Source organism: Podarcis vaucheri (assembly GCF_965113315.1).
Source record: "Podarcis vaucheri genome assembly, chromosome: 10".
Taxonomy (NCBI): Eukaryota; Metazoa; Chordata; class Lepidosauria; order Squamata; family Lacertidae; genus Podarcis; species Podarcis vaucheri.
The window spans coordinates 47,739,613-47,766,005 of NC_138748.1; the positions used below are offsets into that span (position 1 = coordinate 47,739,613).

The 26,393-nt window shown below is 44.1% G+C and overlaps 1 protein-coding gene across 5 annotated transcripts in view; it reads right to left on the reverse strand.

The window, feature by feature from the left end:
* Positions 1-1,003: 1,003 nt before the first annotated feature.
* Positions 1,004-26,393, reverse strand: part of TOM1 (target of myb1 membrane trafficking protein) — a 31,405-nt gene continuing 6,015 nt past the window's right edge. For 3 of the 5 annotated variants that reach the window (XM_082241200.1, XM_082241203.1, XM_082241204.1), the window contains exons 2-16: positions 23,889-23,973; positions 21,152-21,230; positions 20,544-20,693; positions 19,594-19,728; positions 17,788-17,931; positions 17,037-17,153; positions 16,669-16,802; positions 16,522-16,555; positions 15,964-16,072; positions 15,396-15,516; positions 9,321-9,396; positions 7,847-7,909; positions 3,713-3,772; positions 2,548-2,587; positions 1,004-2,135 (exon numbers count right to left, since the gene is read on the reverse strand). In XM_082241200.1, coding sequence (XP_082097326.1) covers positions 1,987-2,135; positions 2,548-2,587; positions 3,713-3,772; positions 7,847-7,909; positions 9,321-9,396; positions 15,396-15,516; positions 15,964-16,072; positions 16,522-16,555; positions 16,669-16,802; positions 17,037-17,153; positions 17,788-17,931; positions 19,594-19,728; positions 20,544-20,693; positions 21,152-21,230; positions 23,889-23,973 — 1,496 coding nt within the window. In that variant the 3' untranslated portion in view covers positions 1,004-1,986. The remainder of the gene's footprint in view (positions 2,136-2,547; positions 2,588-3,712; positions 3,773-7,846; positions 7,910-9,320; positions 9,397-15,395; positions 15,517-15,963; positions 16,073-16,521; positions 16,556-16,668; positions 16,803-17,036; positions 17,154-17,787; positions 17,932-19,593; positions 19,729-20,543; positions 20,694-21,151; positions 21,231-23,888; positions 23,974-26,393) is intronic. The other 2 variants (XM_082241201.1, XM_082241202.1) reach the window with 2 other exon arrangements.

Consider the following 26,393-nt stretch of genomic DNA (forward strand, 5'->3'; position numbering starts at 1 on the left):
GGACTGGAAACCTTTTCGGGTCTATCTAAAATAAAACTTCTCATATGCAAAGTCCACAGTGGGGTTTGAAGTCTAAGAAAAAAAATATAGCAGAACATATAAGAACTTTGTTTGAAAGGATGAAACTGGGTATGATGGAATTTAACAAACACAATTGCATGTAATTGCAATTATAAACACCGAGGTTGAGTGAGTGGGAATTCATCGATGTTGTAGACTAGGATGATAACTGTTGAGTGATGAAGTGTACCTTTGAAACGAAATAAAATATTAAAAGTGTGAAATTACTTTTAGTTTGGATGAGATGGCTCTAGTAGTAAATACAGATGGTGTCTGATACCAGCAAGAGCACCATTGTTCCTTTCCTTCCACTGCCTTCCCAGACAGGACTCTGTTGAGGATGCAGAGCCACCATCTCTTGCTCAGAAGCCCAGAATCTTCTCCTGCTCCTCCCTCTTCCGCACCTTGCAAGGTGACATTTTATGCCAGGATGCAAGGCCCACTGTAGGGATATCGCGGAGTGGGGCAGTGGGGTCTGGAGGGAGCACACTTCCCCACCAGCAGGCAGCCACGGTCGGCCTGCACGCGTGACCTTGGGGTGCAGGGCAACCCCCCTCCCAGACAAGCCACAGCTGTCTGTACATCGTTCCACCTCTGCCTGACCTTTCACGATCTCAGCAGTTTGCGGTGTCCTGTCTGTAACCCTTTTCCATGAGACCTCTGTCTCCATTCGTCATACACAGTGCAAGGGGAAAATGACGCTGTGGAACAGGTGCCAAAATAGCTTTTTACCACCCCCCGATATTGGGACAGAAGATGTGTAAAGGTTACTGCCAAAAATGTATCTGCCTAGCTTGCATATTTGTCTCAATAAAAAGAGGCTCCACAGGAATGGTGTAGCTCGCTCGCTTCAGACCACCTGTGTGCAGCTCACATGATGATCAACCCCTGTCTTGGGCCTTCACTTCAGCCCACACTTCAGTGAAAGCACGCACATCTCTAGTGAAGTCAAATATTGTCTTTAATAAGGAATATAAAAGGCAAGTCTCCCAGTTACATGGAATAATTCGGTATTTCACCCCAACAAGCTCCACCCATTAACACAGTGAACGCTGTTTCCTCGGTGTGTTTTCTGATAATGCACAAAAAGTGTCCAGCCTCTGCAGCAAAGAGGGATAGTTTGTGAGGAGGAGCTCTAAGGGAAGGTTATGGCAGGGATAGAGAGATCATGATCAATGGGGGCCATATGAATTCATTTCAGAAGAGAGGCTGCCTCCTGGATGTTCCTGTTTAGGAGGCAGGGAGAACCCAGTTTTAGAAGGATTTGGTACCACTGAGAAGACATATGCCTCCTTCCCTGTGGTGCTTCATGAGACAGGTACCTGGGCTGGCTACAGTAAACTTGGGTGTTCTCAAAGCAGTCCTTACACAACAGGCAGTGTTGCAACCGAGGCCCACTGGGGTTTTAACGCTATTCCCAACAGTGTTCTCTGGTCATTACAAAGGGTTTCCATCGTTCCTGCTCATCCAGGGGAGGGCAAAGGATGGAAAAGACATAGACGAGCTGCTTGGTTTTACAACGCAGTGCAGCTGCCTGTAGGGCTGGTAAGAAACTACAGAGCCCACTACCGATTTCCAGCATGGCTTCTTAATAGTCTCTTCATCATGAAAGGAACAACGAAACTGTCTTGCCCACAAAGAAGGAAACCCAAGCCCGTCGACTCACCAGGCAGCGACCCATTTGGCAGCTCTGCAAACCCTTCCCGCTTGTTTCTCTCTTGCGCCCCCAAATGCAGCAATGATTAATCTAACCCCAAAGCAGCCTAGAAAAGGAGGCAGGAGGAGAGGAAAGGGGTGGTGGGGGAAAGGTGTCTCTTCCCCAACACATTCTCCTTTTGCTTCCCTCCTCTCCTACCCCAAGAAAGAGGAGTGCAGTGCAGCACACAGGTCCTCTTGAAACCACAGCACACCAGTCCACAGTAGGGTTCATAAAGCAAACATCGCCTCCTCTTCTTTGTCCTTCTTCCGCGGAGGGCCAGAGCTGCTGTTGGAGGAAGGAGCTCCAGTTGGGGGACTGGGAAGTGTAGGCAGCCGTTCTGCCACTTTTGCTCGCTCTTCCAGGAACTTGTCAAACTCTGGCAAGGAAGAAAAAAGGGAGAATGAGGAATCAAATCAAGAGTTGGAAAAGCCCCGAGCATTGCTTCTTATGTAATCGTTTCCATGGACTGGACACATTTATAATTCCAGATACATTTGGAGATTGATAGTTCACATTCACTGTTCAGGGGTGCCAATTATAAACACAACACCTTCATTTCTACATGATTAAACATGGGAGCAATACATCCCAACAGATCTGTGCAAGGAGAGCCACATTTTGGGATTTTTCAAAAATCCCAAAGATTGAGAAGCCATTTGCACAGATGCTCATTCATAGAAATTTTTGCATAGACATGGAATCAATCAGCAGATAGCATCCTATGCCTGCAAGAATTCATTGGAAACGTAACCCTCAAAGGCAGGGCACAGGGTCTGCTAGCAACTTGCCTTCGCTGGTGACACCCTTTGGATCCACCGTGTCGTTTCCCTGAGAAAAGAGAACACAAGGAAGTGTGGAAATTATGGCAGATCAAATGAAAGTGTGCAGGGCTTAATTACATGGACAGAAAATCCAATTTTTATTGTGGCAGGGATCTAGTGTGTGCTTACCCATACCAGCAGAAACAGACAGCATTTTAAGGCAGAAACAGGATGACATATGGATACCAAAAGTCTACTTCCCCAAACTACCATTTTAGTCAAACAACAGTCACTGCCTTTCAGAAAAGATGAAATGCAGAGAAATTAGTTCTACACCAATATCAGAACAGACAAGACAGTGGAAAAAGCAGACCCTGTTTTAGCCAGTAAGTGAGGAGGCTGATTCACACAACCAACTTTCCTGTGGCAGGCAGCTTCAGCTATGGTTGGCCTGCATTTGGTTCATGGCAAACTAGTTATGTGAGAACTGAAAACTCAGGTCATGTTTGGGGTTTACGATGATGTAATCCTGGACTGGGGTGTGCGTAAATGAAATGACCCACGGCAGATAGTGTGGCAATGCAAACCACACCTTAGCTCAATATACTGCAAGCAGCGGGTGCTTATAGTAGTTTGCAAAGTAGTAAGAATGGGAAGGGGCATTAGAAGCAAAGGAAACTGCATAATGACATGCCAGACCACTGATGCATGTAGCTCAGTGAAGTTGGCTATAGAGGCAGGCAATGTAGTGCTTTCCAGATGTTATTGGACTCCAACTTCCATCAGTGTGGGCAATGATCAGAGATGATGTGAGTTTGAAGCAACATCTGGAGGGCATCACACTGGCTATTCCTGCAAAAGGGTTTCCGACAGGCATCTTCCAGCCCTACATGGAAATTCCAGGGATGTGAAACTGTGACCTTCTGATGTGCTTTACCCCTGAGCTAGGACCCCAACTCCAGAGACAGAACACCCAAAGGCTGATTCTAGGTAGCTCTGCTGAGCATCTATTACAGATATTTAAAAATAGAAAACTGCCTCATACCATGTCAGACCACTGGTCCATTTAACTCAGTACTGTAGATACTGACTGGTGGCAGCTCTTCGGGGTTTTAGGCTCTACCACTCACCTAATAACTACGTGCATAATCAGCCACCACTAATAAGTAAGTGCTTTGGCTACGTTACTTACCACATCAGTAGAGAGCCACTGCTCAATATCTTCCATGATGGCAGCTTGGGGGACGGGAACCTGGCAGAGAAAGGGAAAACAGCAAAGAAAGGCAGGGAAGAGCATGAATGAAACCCATCCTTGCAAAAATGCTCTCTTAACTGACAGCCGCTTATTTTACTTAGCACTGTTTTTAGGACCAGTATCTGATGGGAATCCATTTCTTAGCTAATTCCAACATCACTTGAGAATGGTTAGATGATTCTCAGGTTCACCTTTCAAATGGCCTAGGCCTACACCTGACCACGAATGACACTGATAAACAGCTACGTCATGCACTGGGTCTCATGGGTGGTCTCAATTAAGTAGTAGTTTCAGAAGTGACCCTCAAAGATGGCAAAGTTGTTCAGCCACAAGATCTATCGTGCATACATAGTATTATCCAATATTATGCCACCTTGGGCAACTTTGGGAAAAAGGGCAGGATATAAATAAAATAAAGTCAATTGGGAAGCCCTAGTTGTTTTTTAGTCCTTATTAACACAACATGAAAAAAGTTCTTATTTCGATTCTTAGCATGAAACATTCTGAAGGGGCAAGCATTTTTTAAATACAGGATTAGATTTTGGTGAATTGTGACAAGCTGCCTATCACAAACTGCAATGTATTCCAGTGAACTTCAAATACCACAGAGCAAACTCCCTGTAGCCATGGCATTTCAAAAATATCAATATTGCAGTCTTTTGCATTCCTGGTCAATTCAGGACACACCATCCTGTTTTTCGAGCTTTCCCTCCATAAATCAAAGAGCATCAGAAACTTCTGATTTTATTGAATGAAAGCAGCGAATTTGCACATGCTGAACCACATTCCAGTGACACAGGAAAATGCCTCAGTGGATTTAACATTTTGCCACCACTTCCTGATGTTAATGCCACTCAATGCTCTCTCTACCGCAACTGAAACAGGTACATCATTATTAGTCAATTGGGATGTGGCATGTCAGATCTGCTAAGGATTCTTCATTCACTTTCTCTCACCCTTCCTGTTCTTAAAGGGTTCGTTTCACTTTAAAGTAAAATTCAGTGAGATTGTTAAATGCAATGCTGTCTGGACCCCTGCCATTCATATTGTCACTTTAGAAAATTGCTATGTTTACACCTCCAATTTGGAGCACATCTTGGGTCTGGTAGTAAGCCCAGAATTGGTGGGCTGGCATGCAGGGTCCACCTGGCCTATCTGTGAACTCCTGGCTGTCTTCAGTGGATGGCATGCATTGGAGGTTGCCTTCCTGAATGTCTGCATCTTGGGTACTTGAATGTGCCTGCCCATCTCCAGCATGCCACCTTCAAGTTGCTTAAAACAATTTCATGGAAGATAATCTGCTTGAGACAAAGAGCAGCTAATGGCCATGACCTTCATATGCTCTGCTTGTGAACTATCAGCAGCAGACGCCTAGTTATGGCTAGAAACCAAACGCTGGATTATCACTTTATGGACCCTGGTGGGACCCAGGAAAGCATCTCATACAATCTTAACACCCATGGAAACATAAGGCCATGCTAAGACTACTGGACTTAGCTGAGAGGGTGAAGTTGACATGTGCAATTAAGAGAAAAATCATTGTCAATATTTACTAAAGATTGGAAACTCCTATGCATGAAAAAGAATTGAAGTGGATTTGCATGAAGATTGAAGAAATTATTGGTTTATAGAAAGAGGAATTGTTGGGTGTTATCCTGGAGTGGATGTCTTGAATATTTTTCTATATATAGCTGACAGATGAAGAATTGGAAGTTCTATTCTTTTCTCTTTTTTCTCTTCCTCCCCTGGCCTTTTTTCTTTCTTTTCTTTTCAATCTATTTTTGGATTGTGTTTTTATTTAGATTAGTTTCTTGGCTATTTGATATTAACCATTGTATACTTTTTATCAAACTTTAATACAATCTATTGAAAAAAAGAAAAAGAAGGCCATGCATCAATTCTTTGGTATTTTAGGTGAAGAGCTGAGCTATTGCTACTGAGCATATAACCTGCATATGCAGTCTAACAGAATTCTGTTTTGATCCTAAACAGAAGGGAAGAGCCTGTGCGATAACACTGGATTGTCTGGAATTATACTGTAATTCCAGGAAATGAGGAAGAGGTAGGTATGGCAAGGAGAAAGGCTTACTTCCTACAACGATTCCTTCCAAAATTGGACCCTGTGCTAACCCAAGTTATGGGAAACTGCTTAAGGTGAAAAAAGTGATCTCCATAATAGTGAATTTTCAAAAGTGAGATTTTCCCTTTCACTGTGAAGAACTTCTTCTCCCCCGCCTTTGTCAGCAATTAGATGATCTCCCAAATTCACAGATCCTTAAATGCAACAAGAAATTTCTGCTTAAGAGAGAGAGAGAGCACAAGAGCACAGAAGAGAACTAGTAATTCCCATAGGTTACCTTAAGGAGAAGTAAAAGCAAGCGGTTTCTTGCTATTAAGTGTAGGAAAGTTAGCTTCCAAATCAAAGAAAAAGTGTAAAAGCAAAATGTCAGACTCCATCTCACCCAAGAAAGAAAAGATCCCTTTAAAGCCATTTCTCAAGATCCTGAGCTATTCTTGCCTAACCGTCTTTCCTCTGCAAAGGTAAAAGCTCTCCATCAGACTGGTTAGCATAACTGGAGATGTGCTGAGGTTTGAGATGGAGCGACACAATTTAAGAAAATGAAACCAAGACCTCCTTTATCCCTAGAAGAGCTTTCCAAGACAGAGGAAAGACAGGCATACACAAGCCAGTTGGTACAGTGTGTGGGCACACCTTGGACAAAGCATCTCAATGGGTCTTCTAATCCTGTAGCTATTTCCCTCCACTGGTTCAACTGTATATATTGAATTTGGAACCACAGAAATCAAAATGACAGAAAGCCCAATGCTGATCACGTTATTAGTGTAAGTTCCCCTTGAGCTGGCTCTTATTGGGTGTTGTGGAGAAAATAAGCAAAAGTGGCAGAATCCTGAAAGGGTTGGTGCTTCATGGAGGATATGGAAAATGGTGTGTCATTCATGAGTTCCCTTCTGTGATGTGGCAGCCTAAGAGCTGGCCAGTAGTACAAACCGCTCATCCCATAGATGTTCTCACCTGGTGGGAGAAACATCTCTAGTCTCCAGTGCAGGAGGAAAAGACAGCAACGGATCATGGATATTTCTTGTACAATTGTGGTACAGATCCCTGGATTGTGAAGCTAGCTGAAAAAGGCTGGGTGGGGGGAGTTATGCTAATGGATTCAGAGTTCAGTTTTTATCCCACTAACACAGGAATGGAAAATCTCTAGCCTGCCAGGCCGAGGATTATCAGATTTCAAAAATTCCTGACACCCGCAAGGTTGTTGAGCTTTTTTTTAGGAAGACCCCCAAAATTGTTAAGCATTGTTGTTGAGCTTTTTTAGAGAAGGGGAGACCGCCCCCAAAAATAGTGATGTTAAGCTTTTGGACCTGTTTCTACTGCTTTTTCATATGTCCGTTTTTTCCCTTACATTTTGACGCTTGGGCAAAATTTCCCCAACGCCATTTTTACACCTGGAAGCCAGGACATATCAGGAGTTTTCATGACATATGGCAAGCCTAGCTAGGCCTCTCTTTGCTTCTGGCACTCCAATATATGTCCCCATCCCAACCGGCATTGAACTGGCTTCATGACCAGACTGCCATGTTTCAATTCTGTGTGCTGATGAAGGAGCTCTTTTCTCAGTGCACAAAAAGGAAGGCAAAGTAGAGGCATGTGTGTCGGACAGAAAGCATGTGATGTACATAAATATGCGTGCTTTAGCCCCATTCATTGTGTGTGTTGGCCCTGCCCACTTTGGGCATGCAGCCACAAACTACTTTCCTCTGAGGGAATCCCCCCTTAGAGGGGAAAATATTCTGCACTGTTGTACTATGTTGATGAGAATATAAGGCTTAAAAACGGTCCCTTGTTTTCTTCCATTGTCTTAATAAGACTTGTCCAGTTCATGAAGCCTTATGGACTGTGGATTTTATTACTGGGAGAGGTTGCTTGACTTCCATCCCAGCCACATTACTTTCTCTGATGTCTGTCCCCACACACTGTTCAGCCAACACCGCACCCTTGCATAGCAGCCTCTATTTTGCTCTTCCTTGGCAGCGACACATTCTCACCATTCCTTGGCGCATCATCCAGTTTGCAATTGGGGCTCCATCAGTGGAAGCACCTGGCTCCGGCTAATTGAGAGAGAGTTTGCTTTCAAAGCAGCTGGAAAAGGTGGGAAATGTGGGGCAGGGTAGGGAGAAATGCAGGTGCCTTCCAGGATAAAGGGCTCAAGAGCTCAGAAGGGAGAGCAGCTCCCCTCTCCTACACATTAAAGAGAGCTGGAAAATTTCCTTCCTCCTTCCCATTTTTGTTGAGACACAAACAGAGAACAGAGTGCAGGAGAACCCCAAACTGAGCTCATGGCTTATGACCACAAAGATATAGTTGCATTGCCTCTGGGGACGGAAAGATGTACAATCCCAAACCAGTTTCTTTCCCTATGGATGGGGAGGTCTGAGTTGAAGAAGGATGGCCTGCTAGCCTTCTAACCCAGACCTTGAAAGGAAGCAGGATTTTAAAGCCTGTGTGATCGTAGTTAGTCCAACCTCATATACTTAACAATGCACTGGCCCAGGGGCTAATCCGGCTGCATTCCTTGCCAGACTGCTCCACACCCTTCTCAAGTGGCTTAATAATATCTCTTGACAGAGAGACAAGAGAGAGATGAAAGAAACCTCTAATTTTGTGTGGCTGGAATGTAGCCTACAGTATGATGACACGAGTCATATCCTTTGGTCTGCCCACCTTTGCCTCTGGTCCCACCACTGCAAGCCCATCCAATCATTGGCTTGTGGCCCCTGGAAGGTTTCTTAGGATGGAATGCAGCCCTTGAACTGGAAAAGGCCCCCCCACCCTGGGTGGATCCCCTAGAAATTACACCCCCAAACCTCTTTTTACTGATTTTTGTGATTTTAAAATGATTATTTAGTTGCAGGCTTTTAAGGCTTTACATCTTGCGTTTTGATAGCTGCTACTAACTTGTTACAGCTCAGAACCATAATACACATCAGCAGTAACTGAAAATGACTGGAGCATTACTGAATTATAATTATTTTTACTTTTTCGTCTTACTGATCAAGAATTGTTTCGAAACGTTACTAGTTCTCCGTATTTACTGAATTCTTTAATAAACTGTTTGATATGCCGATGCTTGCTTGCTTGTTGTTGTTGTTTTGTGCTGTGCAATTAGGTACTTATGATTTAATAGTGTGCAGTTGCCTGTTCTGCCACTATTGCTGCGGGGACAGGGGAGATGTGTGAGTCCATGTTTAGGTGTTAATGAGATAGGAAAATACACAAAACTATGTAATTAACCTACAAAGCTGCTCTGATGAACTGAGTGAGCAATGACCTAGGTCCTACTCCCACTAGCTCCAGCCAGCATGGTCTATGGTCAGGAATTTTGGGAGTTGTAGTCCCCCCAAAAACCCCATATGGAGGGCATCATGGTATACATGGACCTACAGCTGACATCTTGGGAAGGCAGGGGGCTCATCGTTTACATTGAGTGCTCATGGAATATCTTTATAGTTAGCAACTCACCGCTGCTGTGTTCTGTTGCCGGGCATCCAAGGCTCCAGCTAGTCCTTGCCTGGCCAGAGGGTCTTCATACTTCACCCTGGAAGAGAGAAACAGGTCAACGACAAAAAAAACAAGCAGAGAAGCTACTGAAGGTTATGCACTATGGAATCTTCTTTTAAACTAGATATAAAAAATGGATGTGCCTGGGGATCCTGCTTTTCCTACGTACACAGGATCGTTTACATCCTTTGTCATAAGGAAGAATTACTGAAATCTGGTGAACGTCAACCCCACACTCTCTCATTGACAGCAGGGCCAAGCTGGAATAATTTTTGTGAAAATGTTAATATCAAAAGGCCACTTACTAACCATTCAGCATTTTTTCAGGCTGGATGCACATGTGCTAGCAAGAGCCCTAATGGGCTAGGATAGTCTAAGTGATCATTATCTGAAGTACTGACTTATTTCTAAATGGACACTCTTTGCCCTTCGTGACATAAGCTCATAGCCCAATCGGATCAATCGCAGCACCGCGATGCCATTGGGTCTAATATGTGATGCTGATTGGGTGGGATCACTTGAGGATGGAACGAAACAGAGAAAGAAACAAAGAGCACCAGGGCAAGAGCAGGGGAGCGGTTGTGAATAGTCACAGACAGCCATGAAAGGTTTATAGCATTATAAAAGGTTTTCAGGTTCCAGGTGGTGGAACCTGGACATTGCCCGTACTGAAGTAGGTCTGAACCAGCGGAACAAATGTGACGATTATCTATTTGGCTGCCATGAGTGCTCAAATGCATGAAAGAGTGACCAATGCAATTCATAAACAAATAATAAACAAATCCCTGCGAGGCAGGATAGTCTGAGAACCAGTGACTTGCCCAAAAGGATGCTCTGTGAGCATTATGGCTGAACAGTGGATTTTAGCATGGCTCATCTATATCTCTACCCAAAGCTTTTGCTATTATACTACCTTAGCTCACACATGTATATATGCCTAGTTAAGAGATCCCACTGAAACAGGGACAAGCCCTAAAGTTGCACCAATATTCCATGAGTTTGGGGAGAGTTTATTGTGGGTTTCGTCAACATGGCCCAGCGCTGTGAGTGTTAGCCTTGGTGCTGGTGTCAAACCCAAGCTCAGCCATGTGCCAAGTGGTTCTAGGCAAGCCCTTTCTCTCCATCCCAACCTGTAACATAAAGAGGGGCTGTCCTCAAGGGTTTGAAGGGAAGTAAAATGATATAAGGATATGTGTCTATCATGCACCTTAAGAGATAGGCTATAAATAGAGATTATCCCTTATATATATGCATACTAGGATACTCAGACCATACACAACTCCTTCATTGCTAATATACACCACACATCTAGAGTTGTGTGTAGAAGTAAGTAAGTGGAATAACAACAACAACAACAACAACTTAAAAAGAACATTCTTTGTCCAGACATTCCAATTTCTGGACCAAGAAAATTTCTGCACCCTATAGTGTTCAAATGGAGTACATATGCATAACTTCTCTTATTTTGTACAACAGATGCTGTGATCTTTACAATCTTGCACGCTTTTGTCTGGTATTGCTAATTATGAGCGGAGTCAAGGAAATATGGAGGACACTGAAGCTTTAACCCAACCACCGTTCCACCTCCTGAGATTTCTGCAAACACCGCCTCCATGCTTTCAAGCAGAGCTTTTTAGATACAGGGACTAGAAAAGTGCCATTTATATATGAAAAGGGGAAAAAAAAGAGAAAGCTGGGATTCTCAGAAAACTAAATTCTGCGCTCCTTGTCACATTTTGCACTTTTTCTATGCTATTGCAGAACTGTAACATGCACATAAACATGAATGCACTTCTGTTCTACCTAAGCACATGCCCTTAAAATACATTCTACATCCCTCCACATTTCTATTTTGTTTCAGGAGACATGGTGGGCAAACTTATGCGGTGCAGATGGGCTTGGACAGACTTAACTGTTTCTGATTAATCAGTGCATGCACAGCTACAACAATACCTCTGCAAACATCACGACTGCCCCATTTCCTGCAAGAAAGACCTTCAGTTTCAAGACCATTCCACCCATCCTTTGCCCTCACCCTCCAATCTATGCAGATTATTTCTTACACAGGAAGGCCAAAGTTTCCTTGGGCGATGACATCCCAGTGGTGAGCTCCCCCAAGCCATGTCTCTGTCCCTCCCATGGTTACCGGGAACTGTTCCCTGCTGGGGCCAAGGGGTTGGGCCACTTTTGCTCAAACTTTTCAAAAAAGAGCTCGTCCGTGAAGGGCCCGCTGTGCACAATGGCGTCAAGGATGAAGTAGAGTGCCACCACCATGCCGCTGATGAGGCAGAAGGGCAAGAAGGGTTTGAGGTGCTGCCAGAAAGTCTGCAGGCAGATGTTCATGGGGCTCTGGGAAGAAGCACGAGCCAGCTGTGGTGGTTGCCCACAAAAAGGGTCTCGGTCTGGAAGCGAAGCCGCAGGAAGGGAAGGGGAAAAAGGCACAGGAGAGCATGAGGGGCTGTAGAAGAGACAGTCCTGAGATGGCTTGCTGGCAAGAAAGTTAAAAGTAGGAGGCAGATAGTCCAGTTGGAGAAAGAGGAATAAATAGAAGGAGCCTCTTTATCAGAATGATCACACCCGTCACAGGAGGATCAGGTTTTGCTGGAGAAGTTAACAGCGCTCAGTTCCAGGGTTGGGAGGAGAGTGGCCGGAGTGTGCGCCAAGAGGTTGGGTTTCAGTATAAGATCAGTTGCTTCCAGCCTTCTCGCTCTCTGCCTTGTTTCTTCAAAAATCGACTCCACTCCGCACTCAGCAAACTGTTTGCTGAGAACATTCGGACAGCCTGGTACACAGGCTCACAGCATCCTTCTCCCTGTGTCTGGTGTGCTCGACTGGCTCTTTGGGAGGGCAATCTGTGAGTCAAGAATTATAAGCCCTTTCAGCGGCAGAAAGAGCTGCAGCAACAGCAATTAGAAGGATGCTGGCTCCCAGCCCGGTTTGCTAAGTGTTGGGGGTGGAGTGCATTTCGTGCTCAAGCGTAACCGCACATGCCCAAAACAAACATCTGTTTCTACAATCAGCAGGGGTCACTGAAAGGCTTCTTGCAGGTTTGCATTACCGAGCCTAGGACTTCTCCCTCAGACACATCTGTGGGTTTTGGAACTACAAGGCCGTATTTGCCAAGTACAATGGAAAAGACCAGATCTTCCACACCTAAGTCCTCTACAGAATAACCATGCTTAGCATTATATACTACAGTGGTGCCCCGCAAGACGAATGCCTCGCAATACAAAAAACTCGCTAGACGAAAGTTTTTTCCGTTCGCGATTTGCCTCGCAAGACGAATTTCCCCTATGGGCTTGCTTCGTAAGACGAAAACGTCTCGCGCCTTTTTTTCTTTGACTAAAAACAAAGACATGTTTTGTTTATAAAGTTAATTTATTTTCCCTTAAATTTTTGAACTGCTCTTTACAGTATGTGTGATTTTAAAGAGCAGTTAATAAACTGTTGTTGTACCAAATTTGGCTTTGTTTGGACTTTTTTTGACCATAGGAACGCATTAATTGATTTTCAATGCATTCCTATGGGATTTCGTGCTTCGCAAGACGAAAAATTCGCTAGACGACAAAAATTGCGGAACGAATTAATTTCGTCTTGCGGGGCACCACTGTACTTCCCGAGCATGCAGAGTGCTCTGCATAATTCTAACTAGTAATCCTTCAGGCAGCCAACCTGAAAGATAGGTTGCAATTATAATTAACCCCATATTGCAGATTTGGGGTGGAGGGGGAAAGGGTGGCTGTGAGAATAGTGGCTGCCCTGAAGCCAACTGGTGAATTCATGGCTGAGGTGAAATTGGCCTCAGGAACTTTCTCGTAGCGTTTAGCTGAAGTGCCAGACTCATCCTATTTGTGGGAAGTAAAGGAGATGGGGAATGTTTCAAGGTAAGATCCACTCACTAGTCACTGGCCATCAATTCCTCATCCCCTTGATGTTCCACCATGATGTCCTGTTGCACAGGGGAAGCGTTCTGGGGAAAACATTTGATGGCCCTTCTTCCCAGAAATCCCCACAGCTCAATGGTATATCATGGTATAGCATGTCAAGAGGCTTCTGGGGGAAAAGACTGTGGCTGTCAGAAGGAACACTGACTGCTTCAGCTGTTACTGCCATGTGGTGGCTGTGAAATAAGGCATAAGGATGTGAGCAGAAGGATGTGAACCCTTGAAATTGTCGCCAAGTTGCTCAAAACATTTTCATTGGAGAACTTTTGGCCTACTCTTACATTTCGGCTCTCAAGAAATCTAGATCATTGTGGCTGGGACAGCAGGAGCAAACAAGGTATGTGACTTAAGATACAGATAATGTATGGTGCAGGGGAAAGCAAACCTCCTCTTTACAGGAATATTCATTCCCTGCTTTAAACTCCCCCTCCCCACATAGTTCAAGTCATTTTTGTATGTGTGAGATTTGTTTTCAAAACTAAGGAGGAAAGGGAAATTCCAAAAACTTGAAATTTTCACTCTAGGTTACCCCAGAGAATTTTTAAAAATGCATTTATTTACTTAGTACCACAATAGCTATTTCCCTCTGGGGACTGTACAACAAAATACTAAAGCAAAATATAAAAATTATATGAATTCTGTAATGGAAAGAAGCAATGCTAAGTAAAGTAGGTGTGCATCATGAGATGAGGTTTGTCTCCTTTTCCAGGCTACAAGCATGGCCAACCATAAGAAGCAAAGTACAAGTACTGGGTATGGCTGGTGTTTACTCTCCTGGAGTATTATCTGCAGCACTGAAACACAGCTCTGCTCTCCATTTGGCCCACGCTGTTAACAATAAATTATCTATTTCACTGCTGCTAAAATTCCTGGAAGCCATTAGAGAATGACAACATAACAGACAAGGGGGAAAAAAGAGTAGTGGAGAGAGTTTAAGTGCTAATAAAAAGCCAAGTCTGCCTTCATTAGTTCTGGTGGGGATGGACAACAACAGCAGCAATAAACAAAACCAAAACAAATCAGTCTCCTAAAAGACCAGGGTTTTAAACAACACAGACAGTCTGCTCTTGAACTCCACCACCAAAGAACATTCAGACTGGAAAATCAAAGATGGGTGTGACACTGGAAGATTCACTCCTGCACTACAAGCAACCCTGCAAAAGGGAAATGGAAGCTGGCGAAAGAGCAGGGACAAACATGTAGGCTTTTTCCTATCCAGAAAAACTGGGCATAAGCAGGGCTGAGCCAACACAGTTTGGAAAACAAAATATCTAACAGCAATTCACTGGAAATAGAAACTATTTGTCCCCAAAGGGCTCTGTACTGACACTCAAGTCCCTAGCGGGCTTCAGCTACACCTGCTGAGTACAAGCTTGTTTGTTTGGTATCTCTTATTAAACATACTATTCATCCTACAAGCACCCTTGATTTCAGTTTCTCCTTTTCCTACTTTTGATACACGAGAATTTAGGACTTATCTATTTGCTTAATCACATGGAAAAAATATCAAAGGGCAGAGGGCCATAGTTTCTAGCAAAACAAGTCCTGCTTTTGAAAAAAATAAAAATTCTGCATGGATATAAACCATATTTTGCACTGAAAGCCAAATTCCTCTGTTTCTATACAGTGGTGCCTCGCAAGACGAAAAGAATCCGTTCTGTGATTTTCTTCGTCTAGCGGTTTTTTCGTCTTGCAAAGCAAGCCCATTGACGGATTAGCGGATTAGCGCTATTAGCGGCTTTGAGCGGCTTATCGGCTGATCGGATCAGCTGATAAGCGGCTTAGCGACTTAGAAAAAGGGGGGGGAGGAAAAAACCCCCGCAGGAACTCACAAGACATTGTCGTCTTGTGAAGCAAGCCCATAGGAAATTCGTCTAGCGAAGCACCTCCAAAACGGAAAACTCTTTCGTCTAGCGAGTTTTCCGTCTTGCGAGGCATTCGTCTTGTGGGGCACCACTGTACATTATGCAAACCTACATAACTTCTCTTGTTTTGAGTATGAATGAATGAACGTTCATTATTAAGCCTGAACAGCCAGCATACAACTCTTGTATACAACACCTAATTTGCTGCAGCAGGTGCTGTCACTTACTCTTTGCGCTGATCGGCCAAGTTGCTGCCTCGGGTCAGTGCAAACATGTCAAACTCTTCCTCCAGCTTGCCAGAATTATTGAGGGACTGCAGTCCTGCACTGACGCTGCCAGAACCCAGATCTGAAAGGTGCAAAAAGTCAAGAACAAGGTAACATCTAACACATGTTCAGATCAGCAAAGCATAATGTGATATACATAACTGTCTGAAAATAGGATCACAGGAGGTTTCATTTCTTTTTGCTGATAAGAATAATTTGATGAAGGGTTGCATGAGCCATGCCTCCTCTGTAAACTACCTCTCCCCTCCCTCCAACCCACTCATCCTAAGTGCTGCTATCAGGGTAAGTTATGAACATCAGCATACATTTGCTGGCTCGGCATGATTGATTCTGCTACCTTATATTAAATTAATTCTGAAGTTTTTAAAGCAAGGACTGAGGGAACATAAAGAAGAAAAGATACAGAAGCTAGAAGACAGGTGAGCTAGTGGCTCCCAGAATCATGGGGCTGGGGTAGGGGGCAGACAAGGAAACCACACAGCAGAAGGGACACAAGTAAGTTACTCACTCATTTCTGCAAGCTGAGATGAGAGCGTGGAGGCGGCTTCTGGTTTTTTTTCTACTGCATTAGGTCCCACATCAATCAAATTGCTTGCATTTTCTGCATTGTTTAGCTGCTTAAAAGACAGAAAGTTTGCGTCGCTATTTTGAAACTATTCTCACAGCATTTCTAACCAATCATCATCATTTATTACTTATACCCCACCCATCTCGCCAGACTTCCCCAGTGTGGTTCTGCTTTGGGAGGCCACGAGTTTTGAATAACTGAGGAAATCTAAAACAGCATTCATTACCCAAAAAAGTCTGAGAAATTTGGAAATAATGGAATCAGCCCCACCAAGACAAAATATCTGAATCCGCCACAATGAGGACTGTGCCCCTTGGTTCTAATGTGCTACTATATTACCCTTCTAAGAAACATTAATAATAATAATAATAATAATAATAATAATAATAATAATAATAATAATAATTTTTTATTTATACCCTAGCCACTCTGGGTGGCTTTCAACAGATCATTAAAAACCTTGTTAGCATGCATTAAAAGGAAGGAACACTCATTCACCTTAGCAGGCTGGCCAGATCGGAGCCGTTCGAACCTATGAGAAAGAGAGAGGTGAGCAGATGAGCTCAGGTGGAAGGCTTACACAAGCTGTTTTGCTTGCAAGGGGGTGTGGGCAGGGGAACGAGCAGGGGTGGGGCATGGGAATACCGTTCGTGGCGCAGGAAAATGTTGTTGAGGTTGTCATTGACAATGAGCAGCTCCTCTGTTAGCTGTTCATTGAGGATGCGGGGGATCAGCTCCAGCACGCGCTGCTGCATCGCTTTACATGTCCGGTTCAGCTCCTACCCATGGCAAGAGAACGTACATTGTGAAAACTGAACCAAACTGTCTAGGTCAACAAGTGGCAGCTAGTAACCAGCCCGGGCTAAAAATCCGTTCCTACTGCTCGAGTCACTGGCATGATGGGTTATTTTTGTCGGCATAAGCTAAGCCCACCTCAGCACTTGCTGGCCCGAACCAAATTAAGTCCTAACTCACAGCAGCAGAGGCAAACTTGTGTTGCAGCCGCTTCTTACCTGGAGCAGGTCAAGGTCGGAGGTTTCAGCTTGTCCTGGCACAAGCTCCGTGAGCATCTCAGACATCACTTTCACATTCCCATTCACCACTTCCAACTCGCTGCGTAGTTTCCCAATCTGAAAGCACAAATACACCCATTAAGTCCAGCTGGACTTTCCACTCTCAGAGAAGGACGCAGGAAATTACCTTGTATTATCAGACTATTGATTGACCTAGCCCAGTACGATCTGATTTCTCCAGAGACAGGCTTTCCCCCATCCTGCTGCCTGTGATGTATATCTGTGTATACATACACGTGTGTGTGTGTGTTTGTGTGTGTGTGTATTAGGACCTGGCCATACCCTTGCTAAACAAATGAGACCTCTGACACTGCTCCTTCAGGCACATTTTCATTACTGTTGTAACTGTGGAACTTGCAACCATGGAAGAAGAACTGGGGTTCCTTTTAATGAAACAGTCACTTCTCCATATGAGGAATCGAATGACTTGTGGAATATGGGGGGGCGGGCGAGAACCCCCCAAGCTGGATGTATTGCAATAATATCACTACACTGTAGAGATGGAAAGGCCTATAAAAACCCCAGAAAAATGGAATAGTGTGTGGAATATTCAAACTATATCAAACTGTGTTTTGTTTTGTTTTCAATTTTCCCGGAAAAAAATGGCTTTGGGGAAAAAACAGCCCCCCCCCCCAATTTTCCTGCCCCCCTCCAGGCCTTCCCATCTCTACTACGCTGAAGTTGAACCTACCTGCTCTGGTGTCGGTGTGATGGGGGCATCTGTGGCGGCCCCTGGAGAGACAGGGAGAGACACAGGATGCAAAATAGACTCTATTGCTTGAGGGGAGTCTGCTGCTGGTGAATTCCCAGTAGGGGAGCCCGAGGTATATACGGTCTAGAGAGGAATCCATAAAATAAAAGAGAAAGTGGTTCAGTAACAGCTGAAAAAAAGCAAAGGATATTTATTCCCCCCCCCTACTCTATTAATTCACCCAGCAATGTTCTACAGTGTTTTCTGGTCTTTGGTGTTCCCCTGAGTAATTTGTTTATTAATTACATTTATATACCACCTTCATCTTCCAAGGAGCTCAAGGTAGTGTACATGGTTCTCCTCCCCATTTCATTCATACAACAACCCTGTGAGGTGGGTTAGGCCAAAAGATGGTGACTGGCCCAAGGTCACCCAGCGAGCTTCAGGGCTGAGTGGGGATTTGAACCCTGCTCTCCCAAGGTCCTAGTCCAACACTCTAACCATTACGCCACACTGGCTCTCCAGTAATGAGCTGGACATGAAGCCTGCAAACCTTACATTCTCAGGGCTGACCATTAATCCTCCTCTATGGATTCAGGGACGCGGGTGGTGCTGTGGGTTAAACCACAGAGCCTAGGACTTGCCGATCATAAGGTTGGCGGTTCGAATCCCCGCGATGGGGTGAGCTCCCGTTGCTCGGTCCCTGCTCCTGCCAACCTAGCAGTTCCAAAGCACGTCATAGTGCAAGTAGATAAATAGGTACCGCTCCGGTGGGAAGGTAAACGGCGTTTCTGTGCACTGCTCTGGTTCGCCAGAAGTGGCTTAGTCATGCTGGCCACATGACCCAGAAGCTGTACGCTGGCTCCCTCGGCCAATAAAGAGAGATGAGCGCCGCAACCCCAGAGTTGGTCACGACTGGACCTAATGGTCAGGGGTCCTTTATGGATTCCAAAACAGATTGCCCTCACTGAGACGCACCCCAGCCACAGGTCCCAATGAGCTGGCGGAAACGAGGTTTTTGTCTCCATATGTGCAGTGAGGACTCTAGTAAGCTTCAATGTACTGCTTGCTTTTTAAAACTGAAGAGACTGAATTAGGTCTTGTACTAATGGAGAAACGGCTGAAAATATACTAGGGTCAAACCTTTCAGGCCAGCTTTTCTTCACCATTGTGAAGTAGGAAACCACTTCAGACAAATCCAAATGTTTCCAATAATCCAAATGTTGCTTTATCTTATAAAATAGCAAAGAAACCTATCAGCATTATATCTGAAAGCAACAGCAGCGCATACATTATTGCTGAAAATGCTGGAAATATTCGTAATTTCTACACATCTTGAACACAGAATCTGGGCTCTCAGTTTGTTCCCCCTTTGCAAATGCCTTTCCCTCTGGTTCTTCGCTCTTCACCTTACACCAGCTTTCTATTTAAGCCCTTCCCTTGTCGCCATAGACAAGAAGAAACAGCATGCAGGAGAGTGCCTGGGATTCCATGCAGGCTTGTGAACTGGATGGTGGAGAAGGGGGAGCAGTAGGTCACTGCATCTCTCCCCCCAAGCATGAAAACTAAGTGGGCTGCCAAAGGTGAGAGGGAATCCCCCTCCTCTGTCTCTAGAACAGAACTGCAGCAGGCTGGTGCAAGAGGAATGGACCTCTCTGCCTCTCTTCTGCCAGTCCCTAGCAAACTAGTAAATATGCTTGCAGGCTAGTAACTTTTTGTGGGGTTATTTGCAAGGCTGAATTATACTCTTCCAGGAGCTACGGGCTTAAAAAGACCCTCATGACGAAAGAAAAGTGTTAACCTTACCCTTTGTGGTGTATGGATGGGTGAGAGCATATCCAGATCAGTCATGGGAAACTCCAAACCTTTCCTCCTCAGGTCCTCATAAACAGCCACAACTCCTGTCAGGTCTGGTGTACTACGGAATGCATCTGCCCAGGACTGCAGAGACAGAAAACAGGTACCGCCTCACAGTCTCATAATCTGTCTTCCCTTTCTTAAATTCTCATGGGGGAGAAGAGCAGAGTGTGTTATTGCTAAGAATCTGTAAGAGCACAGAAAAATTGCATAATGTGGTATTGGGAGCTGGATTCAAGTTTCCTGAAAATCCCTGCTTTATTTATTTATTTAGCTTCTAGGCCTTATGGCGTCAAATATATGTATTAAAAAATGTGTCAACTATGTCAGCTGAAACCTCAGCCGTGGCTGAATAATATGTTTGGTAGCTGAAAGCAGGTTTCAGTGCCCTGTCTGCCTTCTTCCTCCTCCTACCTTCCTTCTTCCGACACCGGGATACATTATGCAAAACAGCATATGCTGCAGAACGCATTATGCAAATGAGATATTATATTATGCAAATTGAATATATCTATATATGTGTGTGTGTTGCCGAATTCAGCTTTTCTTGACTGAGGATTTGGATTGTAAAGAGTGTAACTTTTTTACTTTTAAAGGAATGGAATACACTCAGACCTGAAAAAACCTGGGTGTGTGCCTCAGCCCAGGTTCAGACTCAAAATAACTATATATATTGTGGAGGTCACATTTTAATTCTGTGACACTGTTTGCGTGCAGCATGCTAGGCAGCCCCTGAAGGGCAGACACAGCGCTAGAGAGATTAATGCACAAAGTAGCACCTTGCCATCCTTACATTTGAACTGACTTCCTTTGCTCCCTTCTGTTTAATTTGCTGGGAGTTATTCGCCTGCGAAAGAAGGCAACTGTGCACACTTGTGCAACTCATCTCATGCACTCACCTGTATGAGGGTCAGCACCTTGTCGTGTACAATGGCCGGAGGATTGTTTTTGGGAAGAATAGTTCGCACCAGCACACCTTCTACAAAATCCTGGCTAGCGACCAGCATGTGGAAGCGGTGGCCACAGTTTTTGACACATGTTTCAAGGACCTGTAGAACCAAATAAGATGTCAGTGAAGGGGTTTTCGGTCCTCCTTCCCATGCAATCTCAACTGGAAATATCAATCCCAACTGGAAATTCCAGTTCCAAATGGCAGGCAGGCATAAGGATATGTTTTGGTACCCAGGGTATTTCCACTTGCTTTTGACTAAATCAAACACGCACAACATACTTTTGTAGTCTTTTGGTGCTTTCCCACTACTTAATCCAAAATTTAACATCGCAGCTCAAAGGTTATACCCCCTTTTTTGGATATACCTCTGAAAGACTATCTCTGCCATTGATTTACCTACTGAAGTAAACAGAATCAAATGATTATAATGGCACTCTGCCCTATAACTCCCCCTGCAATAGATGACAAGAAGCAAATGCAGAATACTGTTGGGTTGGGGGGTGGGAAGAAATTGACGGGTTCTTGTGGTTATTGGAAAAAGGGTATCATACTCACTGTCAAAGCCAGCATCACCTCATGGAAGTTCTTATTCCCTACAATCCTTTTCTTTATGGCTCGGAAAGCATCTTTGGGGCTAAGAACAGAAAAAACAAGATTACAAAAGAACTAGCATTGGAACAGAGACAAAATATGCAGCTGGAATTTGGCAGGCCATAAGGTTTCATCAGTTTTGTTCCTCAGTCGCTACTGTTAAGAACCCAATTCAACCAGCCAATCGAGTCTGCCAAGCTAGCCATTCCTACAATATCAGTATCTTATCCCCAAAGTGTATTTGCTTGAATCAGAGGCAGAAATGCAGATATAAACAGGAACAAGAATTGCAAAAAATGCAAAGAGCAAGCTACAGATACGTACATCAATTTAATAAAAAAATTAGTAACAAAAAGATGTGAAAGGAAAAGTGTTATTTATGAAACATGTCCAGGTAAAGTCCTGTATTGTTGTCTCCTTTGGAATGAAATGAAAGAGTCATATATAGCATGCCAGTAAGGGACAGCTGTTGGGCAAAATCAGAGAAGAACATAAACAGCCCACCTACTGAAGAATATCCTGTTTCAAAGAGCACATTCATTCTGCAAGCTTGAGATCCATTCCACGAGTAGCTTTACAGGAGTAATAGTGAACATGCTATCTGTTGCCATGTTACGGAAGATGAAGAATTCAGAAAGCAAGACATACAAACCAAACCACCGTTATTTATTTCGGCATGTCTTGCTTTCTTGACACTTTACAAGTTTTCTGGATGAAACCCAAAACTTTAGGAACACCTAACAATCTTTTCTACACAAGGCAAGAAGCTAATTATCTTTGCATTACTGTGTTGTGGGGTGGTTTTTTTGGCAGGGGTGGGGTGAGAAGGTGGAACGAAATTCATTGTAGTATAGAGAATGAGAAGCAGAAGACAAATGTAACCATGCTAGGAGGCAGTGGATTTTGAGGGCAGTTAATGGTGGTTGGGGGCTACCCAGTGGCATCGAAGCCCAACTGCTGTGCTGTTGCCTGGTAGTGATGCCAGAAGACTCACAGATGTGGGGAAAGGATGGACCAGCAGATGACAGCTTGCTGAGGGTCCCCTCAAAGCTGGAGTTAGCCATGAATAGGATTACTAGCCTTCACATGAATAGGATTACTAGCCTACACCAGGCAGAGGGCCTTCTTGGTAGTGGCCCTGTGGAACACCCTCCCATCAGATGCCAAGGAAATAAACAACTATCTGACTTTTAGAAGACATCTGAAGGCAGCTCTGTTTAGGGAAGTTTTTAATGTTTGATGTTTTATTCTGTTTTTAATATTCTGTTGGGAGCTGCCCAGAGTGGCTGGGGAAACCCAGCCAGATGGGCGGGGTATAAATAACAAATTATTATTATTCTTCACATCACCAATGACACTTAGCATATTAAAAGTGCTTCACAATTTTTACCCCGATAACAAAAATTACACTAATGAGCCCTGCATCTCCTGAAAATAAATAAATAAAGGCAAACAACTGCCCACGGATTAGACCACACCATCAGATGCTCATCTTTTACTCTCACAACAAATTCAGATGGGGAGCTCCTGAGTAGCACACAGCTAAGCTAGGATGCAAATCCATTTCCCCCCAATGTCCAAGTAAAATATGGAACCTACTAGAACAGACCCAATGAGCCATGATGGTGTTGTATGAAAAACAAAATTGTGTGTGTGTGAGAGAGATGCAGTCATGCTGAGCTCACGGTGCGACAAAGGCCTAGGGTTGGAATAGACACAGGGGCTGCAAGGCAGGCGCGAGGAGATACAGCTGACAGAAACAGGACAATGCAGCCTGAAGCCATACCACATTGCAATAATGAAAAGAACAAGAAGGCTTCCTTTATTTTCTGTGTGGGGAGATATCTGCAGCCACGTAAGCATTGAGCTGCATTCCAGAGAGGCACCACTCCTATTGCATGTTGTTCTTGCCCTTCCTGAGGTCGCCAGCAAGCCCACTGAGAGTTATTTATAGTGTTCAGCATGGATGGGTTTGGCATTCCTCAGATTTCTGGATGCCTCAAAGCTGGGTTGCTCAGGGTATATGTATGAGAGAAGAAGAAGAAGAAAAGATTGGCAGGGGGAAATTAAGGATTTGGATGGATTGGAAACTTCACACTTCTTTGCACCTCTCGGCTATTACTGTACTATCCCTATACCTGAGAGAACCTCAGTTGGAACTGCATAATGTCAAAGCACTGAATGGGCCAGCTGAGATTTTTCCTGTCTCCGTAGTCACCAGCCTGGAGAGTATTAGACTCCCAGCGAGGGAAAAGAAGGCAGAAACAGAGGAAGAGAGAAAAATGAAGAAGGGAAAGGAGGACAATAAAGAAGGAACCCACTGAGCAGTAAGCTGTCCTTGTGAGAAAAGGAAAAGAACAAAAAAAAAAAAGGAAATGCCAGTGAAAGAATGCAAGACAGAGTTTAATACTATGTGGAAAAAATTACGGGAAAGGGCTAATGGCATATCTGGCAGCTGGTGGTTCAAAAGGCGGCTTCAAGCAGAACGTTGCTCTGGCAGCATTCTCTTCTGAAGGTGTCAAGGGACTTGGGCTTTTAAGACTAATGACTTACATTGTCAACCCCTACTCAAGAGATGTTTTCCTGAACACTTTTTCCACTCATACACATTAGCGTAGTAGACTGACGCAAGTCCGTCAGTGAGCACGTGCAAGCATGTGGATAAGGCCTCTTGTCTTGTAAGCAGCACTGGCTTCCTTACCCTTCTTCTGTCTCATTAATGATGTCACAGATCTCCATGTTGAGGGCCCAGTTTTCGTTCTGTAGGGAGCCATCAGTAGCTTTCTCTGGAGAAGGAAGAAAACAGACAACATCCCTAGATCTGCTTTTGAAGTATAGAATCATAGTTGGAAGTGACCATGAGGGTAATCTAGTCCAACCCTCTGCAATGCAGGAAACCTTTGCCCAGTGTGAGGCTCGAACCCACAACCCTGAGATTAAGAGCCTCTCTTTTTTAATTTTTATCACTTTCATTTTTACAATTTAAACAATAACAATAATAAAAATGTAAAACACATATTTTTTACTTCCCTTCCCCCTTCCATAGTTCATTTTATTATTTTCTTCTTCACTACATATTCTATTTCCCCCAATATCTTCTTTTTCATCGTTTTATATCCCAGTAATTCTTACTGCTGAATGTACTCTATCACTGCTAACTTTTTAATATGTTTACAATAATTGTCAAAACAATCTATAAAACATTCATCTTTAAATACTTTCTCATCCTGATCTCTTATTCTGTTTGTTAATCTTGCCATTTCTCTATTTCTCTATATTAATTTTGTCTGCCATTCTTCCTTTGTCGGTATTGTATCACCTTTCCACTTCTGAGCACATGCCATTTGTGCTGCTGTTGCATACATAACAAGAGATTTTTGGTCTTTAAATACACTTACATCTATTATACCAAAAAGAAAAAGGGTTTTTAACAAATTATCTTTTAAAACATTTTTTTTCCAGCTCATTGTAATGAAATTAAAAGTCTCAGGCTTTATGAATGGCAGCTGCAGCAGAACTAAGAATGGAAGAAAGGAAGAGGCAAGATTCCAAATATACACTCCTGCCCAACAATATTTTCCCACAACAGACCTAGAAATAACCTCCATATGGTCAGAAGCACTGGCAGTCTGTGAGGTCACCATGACATCAGTAGCCTGTGCTGGCCACCGCGAGCCACTCAGCTGCCTTGTACCTGAATGGTGGCAAACCCAGCAGCTGCTAAACCTTTGCATCACAACACCTTCTGGTACAGGCAACAGGTCCCCATCCCTCGTCACCAGATGCTGGTACAGTAGCCTATAAACAACTGCCTCCTGAGCCACTGCTGTTCCCAGGTCTCCACCTAGCGACAGCTTCTGACTGTAACCACCCAACACCTGAGCCCTATTCCAGCTTTCTCTTCGTGCTGCTGGCTTCAGGCCACTCACCCTCTGGCAGTGCAAGGATTCTCCTTGCAGTACAGCATCAAAGACACAGGAGGGAAGACAGTGACTTCCTTGTTCTTCTCTTGTGTTGCAAGGAGAATTGCAATGGGGAGCTGAAGTGAAGCAACAGACAGCTAACATGGCCAGCAGCTAGGAGCAGAATCTCCATGCTGCAAGGCCAGAGAGTAGGGCAAACAACAGGGGGGAAACACAGCAGCCTGTTTGTAAACTTCCAGAAATATCTACAGTGACTTTTGTCTTCTGGGTTTCTGGGGTTTTTCCTGTTGCTATTCTGTCTCTCACAGCTACAATAAACCTACCATTAAAATTATGGACTGGCCATTACTTCGTCAGAGGGCAAACTTAGCAGGGGATCAAATACTTTCCCCCCTCACTGTAGGCTCTTTCACATTCTTAAGGACTCCCAAAGAGGCCCCATAAATCAAGCCAAATCAGGAGTAAATATGTGTGAATGTATAAGGAGGAGGGAAAATCAAGCTTCTTATTTCCACATGGATCATGTCCTATGGGAGCCTTCTCATGAGAGGATAGCTGCTTGCCTTAGACAGCAAATTCTGGGATACTCATTACAAGGCAAATTGTTACATAGTATTTTCATTATATTTTTACTGGGGGGTGGGATGGGGAAGAGACACACCAAAATGTCATGGGTTAACTCTGGTCGTACAAAAATGGAGAAGCTGTTTAACTTCTTAGCCTCCAAATGAGTGGGATGGGTAACAGAATGCAATGAGGGCAAACCCAGTCTTCGTCTGATGGTGTCTCTTTCAGTTGGTGTTACTCACAGCAGAATGTTGAACAGCAAGTTGTTATTACCAGCGTCTCCACCCTGTAATCAGCTCAGCCTTAACCCCTTGTGGCAAGTGGGCCCAGTAAGTCTAGGCAGAATCCTGGACAGTGTACAAAGAGAAAATGGATACCAGCCTAGCAGCAGTGGCGCATGAAAGACTGCAAAATAATAGGCTGAAGGAAAGAGGGAAACAGAGAACAACTCTATCTATTGTTCACAGTAGCATGTACCAGTGGCCAGTGGAGTAGTGGGACAACTAAGCATTGCACTTAGAAGTACAGGTTAGGATGGCCATCAATTGTACATGGAAGTGCTCCTCTGCCTTTGACAGGTCTAAGGTAAGCAGAACTTCCAACACTTGACTGCGTTGCAAATATATATTTAAAAAAAGCTTTCCTGGGAGAATTTCTGAAGCTCTGATGAAAGGGATGGAGAGGCAGACCTATCACTGCTGTCTAAGGAGAAGTCA